We start from the raw sequence: 24998 nt of genomic DNA, 5'->3' as shown, positions 1-24998 counted from the left end.
GAGAGTGAAGAAGGAAAAATTAAGCGGGTCTTTAATGTCAGTTTAAAACCGACATTAAAGGTACCCCTACAATGTCGGTTTAAAACCGACATTAAAGATCCACTTTTTAAAAAATACCAAAACTGACATTATACATCCGATTTCACTTTTTTCAACCGACATTAAAGCCCAAAATTCTTGTAGTGAGTTCAAGAGGATAGTCTCAGAGTTCAAGAGCCTTGGCGAGAAAATTGGCGACGAGAATTAGGATTTTGTGTTATTAAACTCTCTACCCGAAGCCTATAAGGAGGTGAAGAATGGCTTGAAATATGGCAGAGAATCGGCTACAACTGATGCCATCATTTCAGCATTAAGAACTAGAGAGTTAGAGCTTCAGTCAATCAAGTAGGAGCAACCTAGTGTAGAGGGGTTGTTTTCCAAAGGGAAGAACAAGTATAATCGGTCTAAGGGGAATAAAAACCAGTCAGGTGAAAAACATAAACTTAAGACCAAGCTGAAATGCAACTACTGCAAGAAGAAAGGACACTTGATGAGAGATTACTACAACTTGAAAAGGAAAAACCAAGAAAAAGAGAAGGATCAGAAGGGAAAACAACTAGAAGCTTCAGTGGTTGAAGGTTCCTACTTTTATTCTGATGCCTTAACCTCCACTAGAAACCAAACCAACCAAATCAGTCCTCTTGGGAAGCATGACTGGGTACTTGACTTCGGTTGTTCTATCATATGACACCTTAGACCTTGGTTTAATACTTACAAGGATGTAGATGAAAAATCTGTGTACATGGGAAACAATGAAGCCGCAAGATCAAAGGGGTTAGTTCAGTATCCTTGAAGCTAAAAGATGGATCAATCAAGCTTCTAAGAAATGTGAGACATATACCTTTGCTCAAGAGAAACTTGATATCTCTAGGCATGTTGGACTTCATTGGGTGCGAACTCAGAGGAAAAGGTAGAGTTCTTGAGGTGATCAAGGATTTAAGGTTATGTTGGCTGGTGAGAAGGTCAATGACCTTTATATTGTGAGAGGAGTAAAGACGATGACAAGTGCCTATACGGTTTCAACAGCAAGCTTAACAGAGGCTGACTTGTGGCACAAAAGACTATCCCATATTAGTGAAAAAGGGATGCAAGCACTGTCCAAGCAAGGAATTCTGCCCAAAGGTATCAGTGAGCACTTTTTCTTTTGTGAACACTGCATTCTAGGTAAAGCAACCAGATAAAGTTTCACAAAATCTCAGCACACCACCAAAGGAATATTGGATTATGTCCATTCTGACCTACAGGGACCATCTCCTACACCAAGCCTTAGTGACTCAAGATATTTTCTAATCTTTATAGATGACTTTTCTAGGAAGAGCTGGATATACTTTCTTGAAACTAAGGACCAAGTTTTTGAGAAGTTTAAGGAATGGAAAGCCATGATAGAAAATCAAACATCTAAAAGATTAAAATACTTTAGAACCGATAATAGGCTTGAGTTTTACAATGAACACTTTAATTTTATAGTGAGAATAGTATAACTAGACATATAATAGTGAGGTATACACCTCAACAAAATGGGGTTGTCGAAAGGTTAAATAGAACCATAATGGAAAGGGTTAGGTGATTGCTCTTTGATGCTATCTTAGGGAAAAATTATTGGATAGAAGTTGCAGCCTATACAATGTATACCTTGAATAGGTGCTCTCACATATCTTTAGAGTTTCTTACCCATGAGAAAAAGTAGACTAATCATTCTCCTAACCTAGATAACCTCAAGGTCTTTGGATGTGTAGGGTTTGTACACCAAAATAAGGGAAAGTTAAAGGCCATAGCAGTCAAGTGCATGTTTGTAGGCTTTACAGAGGGTGTCAAGGGATTTAAAATGTGGCATCTGATTGAGAGGAAGTTCATAGTGAGAAAAGACATCACCTTTAGGGAAGATGAGATGTTTATGTAAAAAAAAAAAAGGGAAAAAGATTGAGGATGAAGGAGAGTCATCCAACACAGGAATTGAGGTGAATTTACCAATTGAGCAACCAATAGAGTCTAGCCAACCTAGTGACACAGGAGAAACTAAGGAAGATGTAGGGGTACATGAGAAGACAACATGTGAGCAACCTGATTTAAGCCAGTATGTCTCAGCTAGGGACAAACAAAAGAGAACTGTCACACCTCCAGCTAGATATACTGAAATGAACTATATGAAACTGGTTTTAAATGTTGTTGTAGCTCCTACTAACCAAGAACCAAGTTGAGGAATCAATAAGTTGTGCTAATGCAAGGAATTGGATTGAAGCGATGAATGAGGAAATGCATTCACTGAAAGTGAATGACACTTGGTCTTTAGTTCCTCTACCAATGGGTTACAAACCTGTTGCCTCTAAATGGATTTTCAAATTTAAAGAAGACGTATCTTGTGATCAGAAGCCTAGGTATAAAGCTAGATTGGTTGCAAAGGGGTTCACTCAAAGGGAAGGAATAAACTCTTTTGAGATTTTCTCTCTTATTGTCCAACAGTTCCATAAGACTTCTTCTATCCTTAGTTGCTCAAAATAATCGAGAATCGTATTAACTAGATGTCAAAACTGCTTTTCTTCATGGACATCTAGAGAAGACAATCTATATGACACAACCTAAAGGATTTGAAGTTAAAAGAAAAGAAAATCTCTTTTGCTTACTCAACAAGTCTATATATGGGTTAAAACCATCACCTAGGTGTTGGTATAAGAGATTCAATGACTATATTTCTAGCATTGAGTTCAAAAGAAGTTCATTTGACATATGTGCTTATGTAAATACAGGTTCTTATAAGGACAAGGTTTACCTGCTCATATATGTAGATGACATGTTACTAGCATATAGGTCCAAAGGAGATCTAACCCATGTTCAAAACCTCTTAAAAAGAGAGTTTGATATGAAGGACTTAGGAGAAGCAAGCAAGGTCCTAGGAATAGAGATCCAAAGGAACAAAGAGGAGTCTATTCTAAGCATCAATCAATCCAATTACTGTGAGAAGATCCTTAAAAGGTTCAACAAGAATGATACTAAACCTGTGAGCTTACCTATTGATCAACACTTTAAGCTTTCCTCAGTTAACTCTCCTAAAGATTCTGACCAAGACCATAAAAAACAGATGGTTATAATACCCGATAGTCAAGTAGTCGGAAGCCTAATGTATTTAATGATTTCTACCAGACCTAATCTCTCATATCAACTAGCTTAGTTAGTAAATATATGTCTAATCCTGATAAGAGACACTGGGAGGCTACTAAATGGATCCTAAAGTACTTGGTTTGGTCTAAAAAGTCAAGATTAGTCTATGAAAGGTCAATTGAACCAAACTTAGAGCTTTATAGATGTGTGGTTGCTGACTATGCTGGTGATTTGGACAAAATGAGGTCCTTAACAGGTTACCTTTTCCTTTATGGTCCTAATCTAATCAACTAGAAAGCATCACTATAGCCTATAGTAGCCTTATCTACAACAGAAGCTGAATATATGGCTTTAACAGAAGCAATCTAAGATGCATTATGGCTCAAGGGATTGCTGAAAAGACTTTGGAATAGATCCAATAGTCGTAAAACTCTATTGTGACACCAAAGTGCTATCCATTTGTCCCGAAATCCACAATTCCACACTAGAACTAAGCACATTAATATCAAGTATCATTTCATTAGAGATAAAATTGAGACAGGGGAGATAGAAATTTTAAAGGTTCATACTTCAGACAATACAACTGACATGTTAACAAGACCTGTTTCAAAGCTTAAATTATTTAAATGTTCAGAACAGGTTGGCTTTGAGTTTTCAGACACAGGGTATAGACAGATCGGTCAGAATCAGGAAGATCAAAAGATTGCAAGGCATTAGAGATAAGGTGGAGAATTTGAATAAGCTTTGACTTAAATACCTCAGTTTTTTGTTTGTTTATAACTAACTTTGTAAAAGGTCAGCTCGTATACTCTATAAATACTACTAATTTTAAATTCAACGTAGAGAGTTATCATCATTTTCCTTAGTTTTCTGTAAATAACATAAATTTTACGCAATCTTTATCAGGAAAAGAATTCAGATCTTCCCGTGCACGTAGGCAATTTTGTCGAATCACATGAACACCGTGTCTTCATCTTCTTGCCTTATCTTTCTTGTTCATCCGAGTGTTTTCTTTATTACAAATCATGCATCATTCAATCATCATTCAAATTGCATCGAGTCATCTTAATATTGAGTCAATCGTGCATCATTCTTCGCTATCGAGTAGCTTCGAGTTCATCATTTTCACCGTCGAGACGATCAACTATTAATTCAGTTGTCATCGAGTTCCATCGAGGATTTAACAGAGACTCGTCAGATGAAGAAGGGAATTCTCATCGAGGATCGAGTAGGAAGACGTCGAGCATCAAGTGTCGAGTATCGAGGATTTGGCAGAATATTTTTTAACCTTTTCTTCATCTTTCCAACGTTGATCTTGGGTATTTGGCCTTGTGAAGAGTGATTAGCCCAACAGAATCGTTTCTAAAAATCGAACCGAATCGAACCGAAAACTCAGAGAAATAAGAAAATGCGGTTTGGTCCAGTTTGAAGAAATTTTAAAACCGAATTAACTCGATTAGGTTCGATTTCAATTTCGAAAACCAAATTTGAAACCGAACCGAACCGTTTTTAACTTATATATATATATATATATATATATATATATATATATATATATATATATATTTATTTATATTTATATTTATATTTATATCTATATCTTTAAAGCAAGAGTAAAATCGAATTTAAAACCGAACCGAGTCAAACTGTTTCTTAATTAAAAAAAAATATAAAGATTTTTTAAAAATATCAAAACCAAATTTAAAACCAAACTGAATCGCATATGTGCGATTCGGTTCGGTTCAATTTGAACCAATAAATCGGTTTGATTCGGTTTCACATATTAGAAAATTCGGTTCAATTTGGTATGACCACCAAACCGAACCAAATCGAATCGTTTCTACCCCTAGAGATTGCTATAAACATATTTACTATCTTTAAATTCAATCTTAAATTTGATCAATCCACTCTTGTTACTCTGTTTACATTCAAATTTGTATGTGGCTACCATTTTTTTTGACTTGTTGCATACTTGAATTCCATGCTCTAATCATCTTGATCACTTGATTGAAGTTATTACGTAGTTAAACTGTTCGAGAGAGTAAGTTAACTAAAGAACGCATAGTAGGTTTAGAGAAAAATACTTGTGTTTTTACCATTCTCTATCACCGACGCATGCACCCTAAAGATAGGAATACATGTAGCATTCGCATTGGGAAATGTTGAACACGATCTAAGGAACAGAGACTTAATGCATACACATATACTTGGTTTGTAAACAAGCATCCATATCATCTTCATTCCACTATTACACCTTCACACACACTTGTTCATCTTGTTTGGAATCAACACATACCTCCAAACACTTAGCACCATTCACCCATAAATTTCCCTTTTTCCCTTGAACTCCTATGTTTTCTTGTAGGCATGCATCAAGATTAGTGTAAATAATCTTCACTCTCATTAATCTGAGAATCATCTACAATTGAGGCAACGCAAAGACTGCATTAGGCTATCTTAAAATCCTTGTGTTAGACCCTAGCCTTACCAAGAAGCTTAAGTCAGATTTATACTTGGATCTGATTTAGGAATGCTTGTACGCACTATACAAGTGTGTCACATCCACTTCGATGCATCGCCTACTTTTCTCACATATAAAAGCAATTTGCCATTCATCTAGTCTCATTCATAAATACTTATAGATACAAATCATGAGGCGAACATAATACTTAAAGGAAATCACAAATCCCAACAGTATTATCATGGTCTATTACTAATAGACAATGATAGTGGTTTCTTTACCGATATCTTACTATTTCAACAATAGTAACATATATGATTATTATGTTAAACTATATGACAAGTTTGGTTCCTTACCTTTGAATTTGTTAGTTCTATCATGTCTATGAACTATCAATATACACCTAGCAAATTATTGAACCTTTTAGGTTGAAACTCTTAAGTTTGTTGTCTAATAAATTGTCTAACAAATTTCTAAATCTATGAAATTGTTCTTTAAAAGTAAAATCTATTAGACCTAATAATAAATGTTTTGAACTTATTAGTTTCAGAATTTTAGTGACCTATAGGACATATCATTAAAAGTTTTTTTTCTTAATTAATTTATTTTATTTTTTAAACCGAGTTTAAAATTTAGATACCTACTAGATATAATTAAAGATAAAAGTCCATCTAACTGAAGAAAAAGGGAGTGAGGAAAAAGAAACCTAACCTTGTAATTTAACCCATATTTAAATATATCGGTAAATTGCACTACTTTTTCAGGAAAAAAAAATTATAATAATTTTTCCATTTTTTCCCCGCCCTTTTTCCTCTCTCTCTCTCTCTATCTATCTATCTATTTATTTACAACAGAACATTTTTTTTTACAACAGAACAATATTTTTTCTAAAAGATCTATAAAGCCACAGCTTGCCTCTTTTTTAACAACTTGCCTCTATTTTATTGAAACTGATGACTTTAACAGAATCAATGACCTTTTGGACTTCAGAAATCAGATCAGAGTGCACCAACCGCTGCAGCATCAAAATCAAAGTCTGATATTTTGAAGTCCCAAAAGCCAATCGACCATTCAATCAAAATTTGCGGTCCAAACAAAAAAGCTAAAACATGTGGCTTCTCAAAGTTGTGGCTAGACATGCAACCAATCACATCATCACTACGAATATCACTGCTAAATATCTCAAAGACAAACAAATCAGTAACAGGGCTACACAACAACGCTGTCTAGGGATGTGGATTGTGCATAAACTAAGCACACCAAATACAGATTTCCCACCCACAGGCCCAGATTTCAAAAGACAAATGCCAAGAAACTAATCTTGTTAGCCGTGGTAATCTGTACACTATGCTTTAAATATACATCTCTTAGTTCTATCACATGGTTCAAGTCCTAGAAGTTTCTCTCCATGGCAAGGTTCAAAACTCAATACTCATTTCATACACAACAGACAAACGAATATTAGTAGTTAGGCTTAGCTCACAAACTCATTTCCCATTTGTTATCAACTTTAGAAGTTCAACAGCTTCTTTCAATCGTCTCTCTATGTTCTCCCTCCCATCAAGACCCCGAGCAATCCTGCATTAAAAACAGTGTGATTGAAATATTCGGCACACGTATAAAAAAAAATAAATGTGGAAAGGAATAGCAGTGTGATAGAACCCAAATATTAAAAAGTAAACGATAACGAAATTACAAGATAAACCATATTTTTGAAATTTTTAAAGTACTTGAATCCTCTCAATCTCAAGATTATTCTCAAGTCCTAATTCACTCATCAAAATATTGCCCATCTTCTCAATTCTCCATCTCTCTATTTATAACCAAATTCCATAAGCAAGTCCCCTAACTACTTACTCATATACCCTTAATATCCCTCTAACACCCTAATACCACTCATATACATATACGCGTCTAAGTAAAACTCCTTGAGTTAGAGTCTTACCTCTTTTCGTTGCATGCCTTTCGTGTAAGTTCCTCCGCAAGATTATTCAGTCTCTTTAAAAGGGCACTTGACTTGCGCACTGCTTCAATGCCTTTTTCATATCTGCATATCTTCTTCAGAACTTCCGAGGCGATGAAGAAGCCATCCTCCTTATTCCTGAATACAAGTTATTGACAGATAGCACTTAGTTATAATGAGAAGAACTAAATTAGGCTTATCATGATGTTCTAAATTATCTTGACAAACCTTAGCAGCTCCCAAAGAAGAATTTCTACGGATCCATGGGTGTCAATTAGCACTTCAATAAGATGGGGATAGCGTGATAAATTTCTTAAAGTAGAGAGTGCGTGCTTCAGGACTTCCTGATCAGGTATGCTTCGGCTGACTGACCGAATGAGCTTCAGCAAAGTGCTAATAGCTCCCGCACCAACAAGGGTTTCGCAGCATTTTTGAGAATGTCCTGTCGCCATATCTACAAAAAGCATATTTGTACACCAAATGCTTATTTTCAGTCAAATGATAAATGATAAGGCATATTCAGGAAAAAGTGAATTAGTGTAAATTACTAGGACATCCTAGTGTGGTGCAATTGTTTTAGTTAAATAGCATGCTCACTGTAGAACCCCATACTTCATCCACGAACTGCCAAATTTAACTCCAGGAACATAAATTTTGTAGTCCATGCTTTTAACTCCTTGAACATAAATTATGTAGTTCATGGTCCATGTAAATCGTAGCAGAAATAAAAACTATATTTACGGTATTCCATATAAGCAAGGACAGCACAACATGCTTATGGGATACAAGTTATCATCGACGTATTACATACCTAAAGTTGCACAGGTGTGAAGAATGCCTCTAACACTTCTCATGCTAAGCAATTCTGAAAGTGCTACAACTAATCTGTTTATAATACGCTTGCCATCATCCACATTTGCAGCAGAGTTTTGCACTCTTAAGCGCAGGTCTCGTAACTGCCCTCTTGATCTTTTCCTCGCTAGGTAACCTTTCCAGTGTGACTATCAAATACAGGAAATATAAAATTTAGAAAAAGGTACACTTTCATTTTAAAACTGGAGTGAGTTATCTATTGTGTAGATTTTGGGTTTCAGAGTTTTGACATTTTTGCCGGTAAATAGCTATTCCAATCCAATCACAATTTTGTTAATGACGTTATTGAGTGAGTAATATGACAGTTAGAAACGATATGATGCCCTAGTGTGCGTGTGTGTGTGTGTTTTTTATATTAATATCATTGATTCAGCACTTTGTCAATGCGGCAGCCTATTTCTGCAACTAACCCCCCTCATTCTCTCCATTGGTTTACCGACTCTTATTTTTCACAGTTCACATTCCAAATCCTACATCTCTTCAGCTCATTGAGTAGAAGACCGTGTGAATGAAATTTGAAGCTCGTAGCATATGGTTCTTTGAAGGGCCATAGACTACAATATCTACTCCGATGGATTAAATAGACAAGGCGTCACAATGCCAGGAGTGAAGACAGACCTAGCAACCTCTACGACTTCTCCACTGTCATGTGTGAATTCTTTTGACTGCATGTAAAATGTAACTGATATAACGTTAAACAATACAGAATTAAAACACTTACTTGGATCAAAATAATCTGGTGTCTCTCTGTAGCAGCCCGTCGTCTAGATATCCACCCTCTGATATGAGACTGGATGACGATTGTGGACCTCGATCTTAATCTAAGCAATAAAACTCCCTTCCACCATCGTTGCAGTTTAAGAATTGAATTTAAAACTAGCTTCAACTCAAATATCTTGCAGCTACCTCTGGAGAAATAACCACTGCTAAACCCTGAACGAAGTTCAGAAGCCGCACCTAAACAATAAAGTGGTGTGAGAAATGGAATTAAAAGAACGACACAAGGGTATATTGAACGTGTAGACACTATACCTAAGAGCTTCATTCGAGAAATTTGTCCCCTTAAGAGTCGTTGAATTTCTATAGCAGCATATCTCTGCCTATGAAATGCTATACGAGCAATCATGCATCGCGTAGCATTCTGGATCTTTATGACGGATTCTCTCTGCAGCAAAAGATTTTTCCGTGCCAGCCAGCGACGCCAGAAACTCTACATTAATCAAACAATGCACATCATTTATATATATTAAATATTTCATAGGAAACAAACATGTTTTAAAACATTAATAGAACTTTCAAGAAATGAAATAGATGGATCAAGTATATCATGTCAAGATAGTCATATCAGACGCGATAAAAATTACTTGAACTAGAACAATGAGACGCCTCTGCCTATGACCTTCTCTCCTGGCAATCCATCCACGAACTGAAGATTGGATTACAATGGCAGATGTCACAACATTCTTGTAATGTCTATATTCTTTCCAAACTCTTAACATACGAATATTTTTCTGAATTACTATTGTTGCCATCCTTAGACTCAGAAACTGCCTTCTCAACAACCCGCCACGAAAATAACTTTGGATTTGAATGGCAGCAAGGTGTTTGTTGCAGGACGCTTCGCTTACCACTACATCCTTGTTCAATATAGGACACTCAGCAACTATTTGAAATCCAGATGCTTCTTTTATTTGATCACTAATGCCTATTTTTCCATCTGGGATTGATGCTATATTTAGATGAGTTACAGCTCGGTTATGTCTGTCTAAAGATGCTACGTCTCTGCTAATTTGGTTTTTTCTAATCATCCAATTCCTTGTTGCTCGTTGAATACATATTGCCGACCTTTGTAAAGTCAAGAGGCCACGTCTGTCCACTGTAAGTGTGCTACATCTCCCAACAATTTCAAGCTGTTTTGGTCTTTCTGTATCATCAATACAACAGCAGCTTTGGTGATGGGGAGTTTTTATTATTGGACCATCTTAACTACATATTCAGAAACAAACTAACTAAATATGAGACGCCATACCCCACGAAAGTGCGCGAGGAGCATCTGGTTCTGTACAAGACAATTTCCGCGTCCTAATTAACCATGCTTTGATAAATCTCTGTAAGAAGGAAATTTCATCCATCAAATTGATAAACTTGCGACGTTCAGCCAACCTCCTGTAATATGATTGAATTGTTCTAGCAGCATCTTCTGCAAAATTTTACAGAAGAATTCCAGTGACCACAAAAACAAAAATAGAAGTTCAAGTCTTATGTCAATCACTACTTTCTTGTTTCATTTTCGTTCTAAAACTTTCAAGAGGTTCTCTTTTACACTCAGGCTTCTAATAATTAACTACACAATTGTGTCGCATCATATTCATTTGTGTTTTTAGTAATGTGTATCTAGCATGTATTTTATAGTTAGGACCACAATTAGTGTTTGAAGTGTAGAAGTTGAAATATAAGAACCAAATAAAAGAAATGTTGAATTTCAATGAAGAAATAATATTAAACCTCGTAATAAATAAATAAATAATGAGGAAAAACGATAATTAGCATCCTATGCCCAGAGAAATGATTAAAACAGTCACGCATGGTCCTAGTTCCAATAAAAGCATAAACATCACTCATTACTGAGGGAACGTTTAGAGTAAGGAGTTGGTTATTATAGTCTTAGGTTATTATAGTTGGGTTATAATAATGTGTGTTTGGGGTCTAGATTATTTTAGTTTGGGTTATACTAGTATGTGTTTGAGGTGTAAACTATTTTAGTTTGGGAAGGAAATAGTAAACATTGTAGCAGTGAATAAAAAAATGATGAATGTAATAGTAAAAACTATAGTAGATAACAAATACTATAGCAAATGAGAGTTTTGAAACAGTGTTGACTGTAGCTAATTGAGGAATACAAAATAGTATTTCCTATAGCAAGAGGTGGTTATTATAGTCTTAGAATAATCTTTGCCCCAAAAACACCCTGAAATGAAAGAGTTAAAGAAAAGAAAAAAATCTAATTATATCAAACCGAGTCCAATTTTTTGGAATCTATGAACATTTAAAGATTAAGAATCCATCAGTCAACAAAGAAGACAATGGATGGACCAACAAAAAGTATACATTAACTGAATTACAATCAAGTAACATATATTGATCAATAGTTGACACCCAATTACCTCTTTGCTTCTTGTTCCTCTGTTTTCCTGATGGAAGGAATAATGAAGAGGCGTCTGGGTTTGAAAAGGATCTCTTGTTTTGTTCAACCATATCCTGCCACCATGCCCGAATGGTCTTGAACTTTTTGGCACCATCTGTTTCTGAAGGGAACGCCAGAACTTTAAGGCAAAAGAAGACTGCTTAAAAGCACTGATTTCATGCCAATGTTATCCTTTCTTAAAGAGAGAGTGGATAAAATTGAAAAACATGTATATGTAATATGCAGCAAGTACCAAGTCAAGTACATGTGTGTCCATGTCCTTATACATACAAAAAGAAGCAAAATGTTCACTGAAGGCACTCCCTTCGTGAACATAAAATCAGAGTGAAAAAAGCAACCTTCAGTATTCTGAACATCAAATCCTTCAATATTTGGCGCAGCCACTGAATTCAAAACATACTGCCTGGAACAGAAATGTATTTTATTTGGGCTTTGACAATCGCAGTCCAACAATTTATGGAAATTCAGTTGATCCTAGAAAATAGAATCAATGTGTATCAAGATATGAAACATAGTATGAACAAGAATGAATCCAAGTACAACGTGAGCATGTGAAAGATTACCACGCTTTTCTTCACTATCAATTCTGATGCAAGGAAAGTCAACAAAATTATTACACTGCGGTCACTACATGCACCACCATACTCAAGTATATCACTGATTTGCAGAATCTGTTATAAGAAATATAGTAATAAATACCTGTCCCTTGAGATAATTGTATGACAGATAGACACAAATTTAAATAATACGAGAAAACTGCTAATTTTTCAAATTCAACGATGTAATAATGTTGGAAATAAGGGACTTTGTTGATAGTTTATAACCCCAAGGGTATTTTAGTATTTTACTTTACCCTAGGTTTATTTCCTTTTTTATTTTAGGGCTTGCTAGAGTCTATAAATATGACTTCTATTGTAACTTTCATTGGGTGTTAAAAATAATAAAAAGAGACTCTCTATTGTGGTTTTTCTCCCTCCACCACCGCCGATTCAACCGCTGCCAATACCGTCGCTGTTACTTCCGTCTAAGCTGCAGTTAATCAGTACCTTCAGTCCTTGCATATCCGTCCAACTCTAGCGCCGCCACAACCTTTTGATGGAAACCCTAGCGTCGCCACCTTTTTCACATTGCCACCGGCGTTCCTCCCTTGTTACTGGGAGTTGTCATTGCCTATCCCTTCAAATTCACTACCAGTAGCCGAAACCTACACCTTGAAGCTGAGATTGGTGAGTCATCCGCCTACCACAAAGGTAAATCCCCTGTTGTGGCAGTGCGGGAATCTCCGACTCCTTTCCCTTTCAGCCGTAAGCAACCAATCAGCAGCCGCTGGACCTTCCTCATCATGAGCCACCTAGTTATGAACATTAAGGTTTGATTGGTTTATCTCCGGTAATGGTTCAACAACAGTTGGCTAATCTCCAGGCAAGTTTTTAGCAACAAATCGTTGCTCTTGGGGCAGCCCTAGGTGCTTCCACAAACTTAAATTCTAGTACAGTGAATTCTTAGGTTTAACTTAAATTCCAGTCTACCGATGTATCCAGAGAATCCAGTAACCTATTTCCCTGCTTTAACTACTGCAAACTGTAAAACTCTTAGGTTTGAGAAAGAATCAGAATACTTAATTTATTCACCAAAGATATGAATATATATAAGAGTACAAAGCATAGAAAAGGAAAATATCACAAAATATTTACAAGAATGGAAAACCCTAACTATAGAATTATAACACTCCCCCTCAAGTTGGAGCATATATGTTAATCATGCCTAACTTGTTACATAGATAATCTATACATCTTCCATCCAATGCTTTCATGAAGATATCTCCTAATTATTTTCCAGTCTTCACATATCCTGTAGATACCAACCCTTGTTAAATTTTCTCACGTACAAAATGGCAATCAACTTCAATATGTTTAGTCTTTTCATGAAAAACTGGACTAGAAGCAATATGAATTGCTGCTTGATTATCACACCACAACTTTGTCGATATGGTGATTTCAAATCCCAAGAAGTTCATATATCCAAGTCAATTCACACACAGATTGTGTCATTGCTCTATATTCTAATTCTGCACTTGAACGTGACACCACAATTTACTTCTTACTCTTCCAAGAAATCAAATTACCACCTAACAAAAAATACAATACCCTGAGGTTGATCTTCTGTCTTCTTTAGATCCTGCCCAATCGTCTCCTGATTCTGTGTTTGATGACCAACTGTAGATTCACTTGCTAATGCACGTCCAAGTCTTGATTGTCGTCTTTTACCATTTGGAGGATGACCATGTAACTTCCAGCATTGCTCCTTAGTGTGTTAGGGCTTCTTACAGTGTTCACAGACTGGAGGTACTTTTCCATTTTGTTTGTCAGTTCCTGACACTTTAAACACAGCGGAATCGGTTGATTTAATTATTGGGTTATTCATGGCATTAAACCTGTCTTCCTCAAGATGGATTTCATAACATACTTCCATCAAGGAGGGAACTGGGCGAGTTTCCAAAATTCGACTTCGCACAACATCAAATTTTGGGTTAAGTCTTGCCAAAAAATCATAGACCCGGTCTATCTCTTTGGACTGATAGTACAGAACTCCTTCACACGGACAGCTCCAATTCAATTCTCGACATAAATCCATCTCTTGCCAAATCACAGACAGCTTATTGAAGTAAGCTGTGACGTCCATGGTCCCCTGTTTACATTCATGGACTTGTTTACGGAGTGTATACAGACGAACTCCATTTTTTCGTGAGGAGTACAACTTTTTCACAGCCTCCCAAATATCCCTTGTAGTAGCAACATATAGCAGGGGCGTTCCAATTTGGGGTTCCATACTCCCTATTAACATAGATCGGAGAAGAGAGTCCTCTCCTCTCCATACGCGTTCCTGACGGTCGCCTTGTCTAGGTTTTGGTATTTCGCCAGTCAAATACCCGAACTTATGATGACCCTCGAGAGTCATTCTCATAGATTGGGATCACGAAAAATAATTATGGCCATTTAATTTCTCTCCTACAATACAGATAGCAGGATTCCCAGAAAATAACTGAGTTGTAGATAAAGTAGGGAAAGACGTTACCGAGCTTTCTGAATAAGCTGGGCAATTAGAGATTTCTCCCCGGCCATTTGACGTAGTTCCAAGAGCCTCTCCAAGACTGGCCATCTGTTGTTGTATTGACTCATTCTGTTGTCTAATCTGAAGCTGCAACTGGCCAACTGTTCTTCAACGAAGTCAGATCCGCTTGACTGGAAAGGATTAGAACCACTCAATTGAAAGGAATTGCGAGCGATTCCGACAGCCATATGTGACGACGACTTGAGAACATGGCTTGAGAGATCGAAGCTCGTGGCTCGGATCGACACTGGCTCATGCAACTAGGTATCACATCTGGACATCAACGCCTGCTGTCTAACTCCGTTTATCGCGTGCAGCTGGGTGTCATCCGACGGCTGGAACATCGAGGGCTAGAACATCATGTTCGGCTGGGACTTCGCGGGCGGCTGGACATCGAACATCGAGGGCTAGAACATCGCGTGCGACTGGGACTTCACAGGTAACACCGGACAACTGGGCTTCAACACCGGCGGCTAGGATCGACGCGTGCAGCTCGGACTCAATCAAGATCTTCTTGGCTTCAACACCGACAGCTAGGATCGTCGCGTGTGGCTCGGACTCGACCGAGATCTACTGGGTTTTTCGATTGTCTCCATAGGCAGCTGATTCATGCGATCCGACCTGTTCATGCAGCTAACTGGGGCCGGAATCAGCAGACCCGTGTGATCCGAAGCTTGATCCGTGCGGCTTATCAATGGCTGATCCAATCATCTCCTGAAATCGGGGCATCATCATCTGAAAATACCGTTCCATGGCTGTTTTAACGACAACTTCCATTTCTATGTTCGTAGTGCCAGATGGCCCTTGCGATTCTCCTGTTGAGTTTTCCTCAATGGTGGCCAGGGTTTCATCTTGCTCTAATACCATGATGAAAAGTAAAGAGAAGAGAAAATGGCACACACTTGTTACGTGGAAAACCCTAGTACAGGGAGAAAAAACCACGATGTAGAGAACTTTTATTATAATAACGTGATACAAAGTAATGCCCAGAGGCTATAGTTTAAATAGAAAAAGATGAAACCTTATGGTACACATGAAAAGACAAAAATGCCCCTAGGGCAAATATTCTATTTTTCAACATGCATAAAGAGTGCAAACAGGGGATGATGGATGTCACTTCATACTTTAACAGATCATCCTTAATCTGGCAAGAGATGGACCTGTATCGTGAAATTATCTGGGATTGCCCTTGTGGAGGTATTTAGTATTCCAAGATTGAGGAAGTCGATCGTGTCTATGATTTCCTAGTTGGTTTGAACTCCAAGTTCGATGCAGTGCAAGGCCGTATACTGGGACAGAGGCCTATACCTTCTCTTATGGAAGTGTGTTCTAAGGTTCATCTAAAGGAAGACAGAGCCAGTGCTATGAACATCACGACTGCATCTGCTACTGATTTTATTGCTTTCAGTGCGAAATTATCTGGTTCTAATAGCAACAAGCAAAATGGTAAACAGACCCCGGTGTGTGAACATTGCAAGAAACCCGACATACGAAAGATTAGTGCTGGAAGTTACATGGTAGACCACTGAATGGTAGAAGACGTCCTCCAAATGACAGGCCCAATCCTGGTTGGGCTCTTATGAATAAATCTGCGAGTGCCCCCAGTCATAACCTCAGGTGAATTGCCAAAGTGACCCTGGTGTCTCTTCCTTTTGGGTTGTTGCTCAATCAGGTACCTCTCAGTCCTTAAGTCTCCTCAGCATAAATGGTAAGAAACCATGGATATTTTATTTAGGGGGCTACAGATAATTTGACTGGATCTTCTGATAATTTTCTATCATATCTTTTGAGTGTTGGTAACGAAAAGATTCGGATTGCAGATGGGTCATTTGCTCCTATTGTGGGCAAGGGTCATATTTCTCCTTTTAATAGTTTAACTTTACAGAATGTGTTGCATGTACCCAAAATATCTTACAATTTACTATCTATTAGTAAGATAACTAGAGATCTGAATTGTCAAGTTGCCTACTCACCAGACAATGTATTCTTTCAGGACTCGAGCTCAAGGAAGACGATTGGCACTACCCGACACAATACGGGACTCTATTTCCTTGATGATGATGCTTCCTCAATGAATTATTATAGGACTAGTTTGTTGTCTTCTTATTTTTCAACTTTAGAAAAAGATTATATGTTGTGGCATTTTCGTCTTTGCCATCCAAATTTCAAATATATGAAATATTTATTCCCTCATTTGTTCAATAAAGTTGATGTCTCTTCTCTACCTTGTGATGTGTGCATTCGTGCAAAACAGCATAAGATCACCTTTCCGTCTCAACCTTACAAACCTTCTCGACCCTTCACCCTTATTCATAGTGATGTTTGGAGTCCATCGAGTATTACCACCTCTTCGGGGGGAATGGTAGTTTTTGACCTTTATTGATGATCATACCCATCTTACATGGGTTTTTCTCCTCGCTGATAAATCTGAGGTTTCATTGGTATTTCAATAATTTTACACTACTGTTGAGACTCAATTCAACACCAAAATTGCTACTCTTCGTAGTGATAATGGTCATGAGTTCCTTAATAATACTCTTCGTGATTTTCTGTCTTCTAAAGACATTATCCACCGAAGCTCGTGTGCCTATACACCTCAACAGAATGGGGTGGTTGAAAGGAAAAATCGTCGCTTTCTTGAGGTTGTACGGTCTCTCATGCTGTCTACTTCACTTCCATCTTACTTATGGGGGGACCCAGTTCTAACTGCAACTCATCTTATTAATCAAATGCCTTCCGGTATCCTCTAACTCCAAACCCCTCTTGAATGCCTCAAGGAGTCATACCCTACCACGCAGCTTATTTCTGATGTTCCTCTTCGAGTTTTTGGGTGCACTACCTTTGTCCATAGTCATGGCCCTAACCAAACTAAGTTTACCCCTCGTGCTCAGAAATGTGTCTTCGTTGGGTATCCCCTTCACCAGCGAAGTTATAAATGTTTCCACCCTTCTTTCCGAAAATACTTCATCTCCATGGATGTAACGTTCCTTGAGGATAAACCTTTCTTTCCCGTTTTTCATCTTCAGGGGGAGAGTACTAATGAAGAGACTAACTGGTCCACATCTTCAGTCCCTACTGACCTTCTTCAACTCCTTCCTGAACCCATCCCGAGTGCCCATGACACCGTTCTACCCACTAAACAAGTCCCTGGATAACCTACTACAGGAAGAATCTCATAAAGGAAATGGTGTCCCCTACTGCTCCGTCGGCTTCGATCCATGAATCTGAACCAACAAAAGCACAAGGTACTACTGGCCCTGATAATACTAACTTGTGTGTTGAGGATGATATTGTTGATTTGGCTGAGAATGATAGGAATGATATGTAAGTTCCAAAGAATAATAGGGTTGCAAGCAGAGATGAAACTTCGATAAAAACACAGGAGGGTGAGATTCTTCATCAGGCCGGAAAATGTAATCAAAATCTCATTACAGACGAGGAATCAGACAGACCAAAGGATTATGATACCTCTCTTGACATGCTCATTGCATTGAGAAAGGACACCAGATCTTGCACCAAGTACTTCATGTATATTTGTATGTCTTACAGTAATCTATCTTCTGAGTTCAGGGCGTTCACTGCCAGCCTTGATACGGTAACAATATCGAAAAACATACATATGGCTATGGAAATTCCTGAGTGGAAGACTGCGATCATAGAAGAAATGAGAGCTCTCGAAAAGAATAATACGTGAGACTTTGTTGCTCTTCCTAAAGGGCATAAAACAATTGGGTGCAAGTGGGTGTTCACTCTAAAATATAAATCAAATGGAACTCTAGACCGATACAAGGTCAGACTTGTGACAAAAGAGTTTACTCAAACTTATAAGATAGATTATTTTGAGAATTTCTCCCCTGTAACGAAGTTAAACACAGTCTAGGTCCTTCTTTCTGTTGCAGTTAATAAAGAATTGCCTCTCCATCAACTTGATGTGAAAAATGCATTTCTGAATGGTGAATTAGAGGAAGAGATGTATATGAGCCCCCTAGGTTTTGAAGCTCAGTTTGATCATCAGGTTTATAAACTCAAGAACTTTGTATGGTTTGAAATGGTCGTCGAGAGCATAGTTCGACAGGTTTACTACCTTTGTTAAGTCCCAAGGTTTCACTCGATGACACTTTGATCACACGTTATTTACAAAAATGTCAGTATCTGGGTAAATTGTTGTTCTAATTGTATATGTTGATGATATTTTCCTGTCAGGAAATGATGCTGCTAAGATCACCAGGTTGAAAAAGAAAATGGCTGATGAATTTGAGATCAAAGATTTAGGGAATCTAAAGTATTTCCTTGGAATGGAGGTGGGAAGATCAAAGGAAGGGATCTATGTCTCACAATGGAAATACACTCTTGACCTGTTAAAAGAAACAGGTATGACTGGATGTAGACCTGTTGACATTCCTATTGAATTCAATGCGAAATTGGGAGATTCTGTTGACAAAGTTCTTGTTAATAAAGAGAGATATCAGTGTCTAGTAGGAAAGTTGATTTACTTATCTCAACATTAAACCAAATATTTTCTATGTTGTCAGTGTTGTTAGTCAGTTTATGCAGGCACCCTATGAAGAACATATGGAAGTTGTGAATCGGATTCTGAGATATTTGAAAAGCTCACCAGGTAAAGGTCTAATGTTCAGAAAAATTGACAGGAAATGCATTGAGGCTTATACCGATTCTAATTGGGCAAGATCAGTAATTGACAGAAAATCTACCTCTGGATACTGTACTTTTGTGTGGGGTAACCTAGTTACTTGGAGAAGTAAGAAGCAAAATGTTGTTGCTAGAAGCAGTGTTGAAGCTGAATATAAAGCTATGAGTTTGGGAATCTGTGAAGAAATCTGGTTGAAGAAAGTTATGTTTGATCTACACCAAGACAATATTCTACCTATAAAGCTCTATTGTGATAATAAGGTGGCTATAAACATAGCCAATAATCCTGTACAACATGATAGAACGAAACATGTGGAGATTGACAGACACTTTATAAAAGAGAAACTGGACAATGGCAGTATCTGTATTCCATATATTCTATCTAGTCAACAAGTTGCTGATGTTCTCACCAAAGGGTTACTTAGGCAAAGTTTTGACTCATGTGTTAGCAAGTTGGGTCTGATTGATATCTACGCCCCAACTTGAGGGGGAGTACTGGAAATAAAGGGCTTTGTTAATAGTTTATAGCCCCAAGGGTATTTTAGTTTTTTACTTTACCTAGGTTTATTTCCTTTTTTATTTTAGGGCTTGCTAGAGCCTATAAATATGACTTCTATTGTAACTTTCATTGGGTGTTAAAAATAATAAAAAGAAACTCTCAATCGTGGTTTTTTCTCCTTGTTCTAGGGTTTTCCACATAAACCTAGTGTTCTCTATTTTCTATCTTTTAACAAATAATTCTCAAGACGTAACAACTAATTGTTTCAACTATATCAAAACAAGTATGCACGGAATTTTATCTCAACTTTTAATTAACAAATGCGCGCACACATGAGGGTCACTTGTATCAGAATCACAAGAAGATTGTTCATTCCCAGCATCATTTTATCCATCACAAATATAAAAACATCTAATAGGATGTTGCTTAGATGCCTATATCTTTAAATAATCTCTTAAAAAAGCCTTTTCTATTTAGTTTTCCATTATCTCATGCCTCAAAATACTTTTTAATATATACAATCTTTAATTTGTTTATAACGTCTTGCCAAAAAAGGGACTGTGCGCCTTGAGCTTAAGTCCTAGAAGTATATTGTACCTTACTGAGACTCACCTTTAAAAAAATTGAAGGCATTTGTCAAAACACTAACCTCAGGAAAATCTCCCAACAGTGATGTCAATTTTTGCAATAATATGAAATTGTGTGCTGCATCTGAACAACGAGTGACAGACATGATCGATTCCTCACCATTCGTTTTCTGAGGATCCTGTATCGAGATGGATAAATTAAGGCAAAACAAGGCAATCCATAAAATAATGGAATGAGTTCAGCACCTATCAAGTAGAACTCAAGTAGAATGTTGTAACTAGATGAATGGCACAACCTTTGTAGAGCTAGAACAGTGAAGATCTTTACGGAAGTAGTAATCAAGTAGGCACCATATTGCTTTTCCATCGACCAAAGAAGAAAAGTTGCTAATCTTTATATCATAGTTCTCGCAGACCACCTGAAGTGATAGACTTTCCAGGTTTAATCAAAAGGTATGGGTTTCTGGATTGCGATATCTTAACAATTTGAAATAGTTGATAGAGCAGTCAAAGATAAGAACTAGTTCCATCAATTCCTTGCAATGAGAAAGAGACGATGCTTTCCCATTCACTAAATCTTTATGAAATTGAAACAGGTTGAAAACTCACCATAGAGGAGAAGGCTTCCTCAACTCAATAACAACCTTTTAAATAGAAACTCTTCATAAATTCATATATTTGAAGTTTGAATAAGTCAGCAATGAATTAAAAAAGGATATGTGCAAATAGCTTTCCCCCATACTAGGTTTTGGCGGATCAGTTCGTAGCTTTCCCTTATACTAGATCTTCATGACCCTAATCTACAGAATTGAAATTATTTATAGCAGTGAAATTATTCTCATATTGGTAAAATACGCCATATATGTTCTTTGACAACTTTACTAATTGCTAAATACCTTTCACATGAAAATTATCTTGAACATTGAAATGAATAGTATAATAACATTATGAAACTCAATGTGACAACGGTAGGAGAAAATGCTTATAGATTCCTACAGTTGATCTGGGTAAATGCGGAAAATCATTACATGCTTCCCCGCAAAACGGTGGAACATGGCTTCCGTTTGCATTAAGGGGAATACATGCACCATGATGGTCCTTCTTGTAGTTCTAATTTATTGAAAGCCAAAAGAGGATGGGACTGAAAGCAATACCTGGATCCAATTCAAAATAACTTCCAAGGGTGTGGAATTGACAATTTCAGATTTTTCCTGATGGATGGAAAAGAATGAGAAGATGTGAATCAAATTCATTTTTTTCTGAAAAAAGAATCTAATAAAGAAAAAAGAATAGAATTGGACGTCAAATAGTAACAAAATAATGAACCAACGATTCTATTGAGACTGAAGACACCTTTAAAAGTCTTAACAAAGAAGAAGTATAATACTGACCACCCCACGAATCTTGCAGACTTCTTCAACTAGAAGGTTTTTGTTGACTATAAGAGGTAACTGCATTTTTTATGCGGAAAAAAAGTAAGCTATATGATTTTCAGACTTTGGAGCTAAGAACGATCAACTCATTGATAATCCAATTACACATTACACAAACAAGTTGAGTGATTATCATGGAAAAGCAAGAAAGAGAAAAGAACTTTCGGATACCTGAAGATGAACAAACATGTTAGAGAGCAAAGAAAGGATCATTTCTTTATCTCCGTTAGCAATATCATCTTCTACAATTATCATTCCATCCTCATCGCATAATGCTACACCAGCCTGCTTAAGATACTGTACAACCTTGTCACAGTTTGCCAAGTTCTTCTTATGAGTATCTGATGGAACTACAATTTTCTGACAGCAGAATTAGAACAAAATTAAAAGGGGGGAAATAGAGAGTTATTAAAAGCTGTATTTTTATGAATGAAAAATGACACTACCGTCAGAATGGAATAGTCATTAAGCAAAAGTTGAATGGCTCTGCACAGTCGGACTCCGTCTTGGATGTCTACGAATAAATCGGTAATTTTGAAGTCGTATTCAGAAATGGGACACTGCAGGGCCATAAACAATTTACACCAAGTCACCCAATAAGGGTAAGCATTATTAAATTAGTTATAGTCAACTACAAAAACTATTGATGTTTTTTTGGTCAGAGGGATAAATATTCAGGTTAAGATGGTCATCAAGTCATGTTATATAGAACAACTACCTGAGTGTAAGATACTTTATACCCCATGAGCACCAAATGTGTTAGCAGATTACCTTCTCCATGCATTATATCTGACGATAGGAAATCTAATTGCACCAAGAGAAAACAAAAGTTATAATGCACTTTCAAACTTACAGAACCATCGGGGGGGGGGGGGGGGGGGGGGGGGGGGGGCGGCGTAATTACCATTAATCATTTGACGACTTGATTTGATGACAGATTGCACAACGAACAGCAAAGGAGAACCCCCATCCACGCCATCGATACCATAATCAAGAGGAAGACTGCTCTGGCACTTAGCTTTATCAAGAATAAGAACTAGCAATAGAAACCTTTTCAGAATAATATTACCCAAGGCTTCATAATATCCCGGTCTATATAAACCCTCAACCATCCGGTTATAAGAATATGCCTTCGCCAGACCAGAATGAGAAAAAAACTGCTTCCCCAAGACCATTTTCAGAAATGCATTATCTTGTTCAGAGTTCACTTCGTCAGTGGACAGCAAAGAATCACCACCAAATATGATGTATAATCCAATGTGAAGCCAAATGGGATTGTAAGCCATAAGGATCCTCGTGGCACTCTCCTTCAGTCTAACATCAGTTACGATGGGACAATGGGTCTTCATTTTTAACCTTCCGTCATCAATATTCTGAGAAATAGAACAGATAAAATATATTGGAAATTCCAAAGAATTTTGAAGAACCCATGTTTTATTGATAGCTTAGAAGAGTCATAATCTAATAATCTTGGTCAAGCATTAAAATTCAACATAAGGTTCAAGTCTATTAACAGTAAAAACCACATCTCGATTGTGATTGCAATATCGCCGCATTTGTGGCAAAAATTAGTACTATTACAACTGAAGGTTGAACTAAGCACGATTCGCTTTCCAAAACTATGGTGGAGTCTCCATTTACTCAACATAACACGGTACGAGTATACTTATAAATTGGGATTGAAATTAATCGAGCTAAAAAAGTGAGAACGTTCCTCTAATCGCTATTTGTAGCGGCCAAGCAAAAGAAAGGGAGAAATATAATGGGAAGTGATGCAATTGAAACCTAACCTTAGCCACTTGAGTCATGATGTCCAGAGTATCCTTGCAATTATTCGAGCTCAAGTAAACCCGCATTCGTTGCGTCAAATCATCGAAACTACACACATCCTTCAACGACTCCCTCAACTTCACATACCTCGAATTCGAAAACTGAACTTCGTTTTCAGCGACATCGCCACTAGGAGATCCACACGACAAATCTTTTTGCCTCTTCGGACATCGCCACGCCATATCAATTCCCACTGCAGGACGACGATTAAAATCTCTCTTTCCCTTCCTCCGCGATCCAGTGCTGCATCCATCGTCGCCCACAGGCCAATCACATCCGCAAGATCTCGGGTTCTCAAACAAGAAATTAAGCCAAACCGTGAGAGAATTAGCTAAAGATTTCAGAGATTGTTCCTTCTTCACCTGAACCTTGCGAGAGGACTGAGATTGCTCGACCTCAAACGCCTTGAGTTTGCGGGAGGCCTTGGACCGAGCAGCGGAAGAGGAAGGAGCCAGAGAAGGCCGCTGACGGCGAAGTGTCGAAGAAACGAGAGGAGTTCTCTTGGAAGCAGTAAAGAACTGGTGGCATGGAGATTGCAGACTGGAAATGCGGGATTGGCGTTTGGGGGTTTTGAAGTTTGAAATGTCTTTGAAAATGGAAGAAGGAGGAGGTTTAAAAGGTGAAGGAGAGGGACAAGGTAGCTCTTCTCCTTCCATGGCTGTTTTAAACTTGATTCTTTGTAACTTCGATTCGAATTCGAAGGGTTATTGGTCTTTCAGAGAGGAGTTTCCTGAGAAAGAGAACGCAGTTGAAGTCTTGAAGACGAAGTTGAAGCCTCTTCTCTCCCGAGTGTTTGTGTTTGAATTCAAAATGCGAGGGAGAGACAGAGCTAGTAAATAAGACAACATAATTTTCGTTTAAATTACAATTTTGCCCTATACTTTAAATTGAATCTTTTTTTAAAAAAAATCAATTTCGAATTTATGAATAACTTACCAGATATAAAATTCGGCTGTTCTGAAAAAAAAAAAAAATCAACTTATTTTCAAATATAATAAAATCTTACCATTTATTAGTGAAAGTTATAGACAACCATCAATATCTATGAAATTTTGTTATATTTAAAAATATTTTTTAGTCATTTATCATTTAAAACAATTATACTACAATATTACAGTTTATAAATTTATTAAAAAATTTAAAAATTAAATAGACATGAATCTTAAAATTTAGGGATAAGAACAAGAAATTGTTAAAAATACTACTTTAATCTTTCTACTTTATGACTCATTCAAATTTGGTCTATATCAA

At 37.2% G+C, this 24998-nt stretch overlaps 1 protein-coding gene across 2 annotated transcripts; it reads right to left on the bottom strand.

The window, feature by feature from the left end:
• Window positions 1-6728: 6728 nt before the first annotated feature.
• LOC120082467 (binding / calmodulin binding protein) lies at window positions 6729-24559 on the bottom strand. Of its 2 annotated transcripts, none has more exons than XM_039037649.2 (20): window positions 23708-24559; window positions 22822-23290; window positions 22636-22721; window positions 22364-22477; window positions 22089-22277; window positions 21876-21935; window positions 21639-21695; window positions 20781-20903; window positions 20547-20663; window positions 12201-12308; window positions 11976-12111; window positions 11597-11755; window positions 10462-10632; window positions 9797-10356; window positions 9465-9642; window positions 9154-9389; window positions 8371-8560; window positions 7788-8013; window positions 7542-7697; window positions 6729-7174 (listed from the first exon to the last, which is right to left on the bottom strand). In XM_039037649.2, exons 1-20 carry the CDS (start codon window positions 24401-24403, stop codon window positions 7084-7086), a joined length of 4122 nt encoding a protein of 1373 aa, XP_038893577.1. In that variant the 5' UTR covers window positions 24404-24559; the 3' UTR covers window positions 6729-7083. The 2 variants fall into 2 exon arrangements, with proteins under 2 accessions (XP_038893577.1, XP_038893578.1); XM_039037650.2 differs by having other exon boundaries at window positions 11597-11737.
• Between the last annotated feature and the right edge of the window lie 439 nt (window positions 24560-24998).

Source organism: Benincasa hispida, chromosome 8 (genome assembly GCF_027475165.1).
Source record: "Benincasa hispida cultivar pf3 chromosome 8, pf3_genome.v1.1, whole genome shotgun sequence".
Taxonomy (NCBI): Eukaryota; Viridiplantae; Streptophyta; class Magnoliopsida; order Cucurbitales; family Cucurbitaceae; genus Benincasa; species Benincasa hispida.
This window is presented reverse-complemented; position numbering and strand designations above follow the sequence as displayed.

Bases quoted from the DNA above. Each gene is read 5' to 3' on its own strand.
- LOC120082467 (XM_039037649.2), bottom strand. From the start codon at position 24,403: ATGGAAGGAGAAGAGCTACCTTGTCCCTCTCCTTCACCTTTTAAACCT. The intron at 22,722-22,821 runs GTAATTACGCCG...TGGTGCAATTAG, and splicing joins AAGTCGTCAAATGATTAATG to ATTTCCTATCGTCAGATATA. The intron at 7,175-7,541 runs GTAAGACTCTAA...TTTTTAATGCAG, and splicing joins AAGGCATGCAACGAAAAGAG to GATTGCTCGGGGTCTTGATG.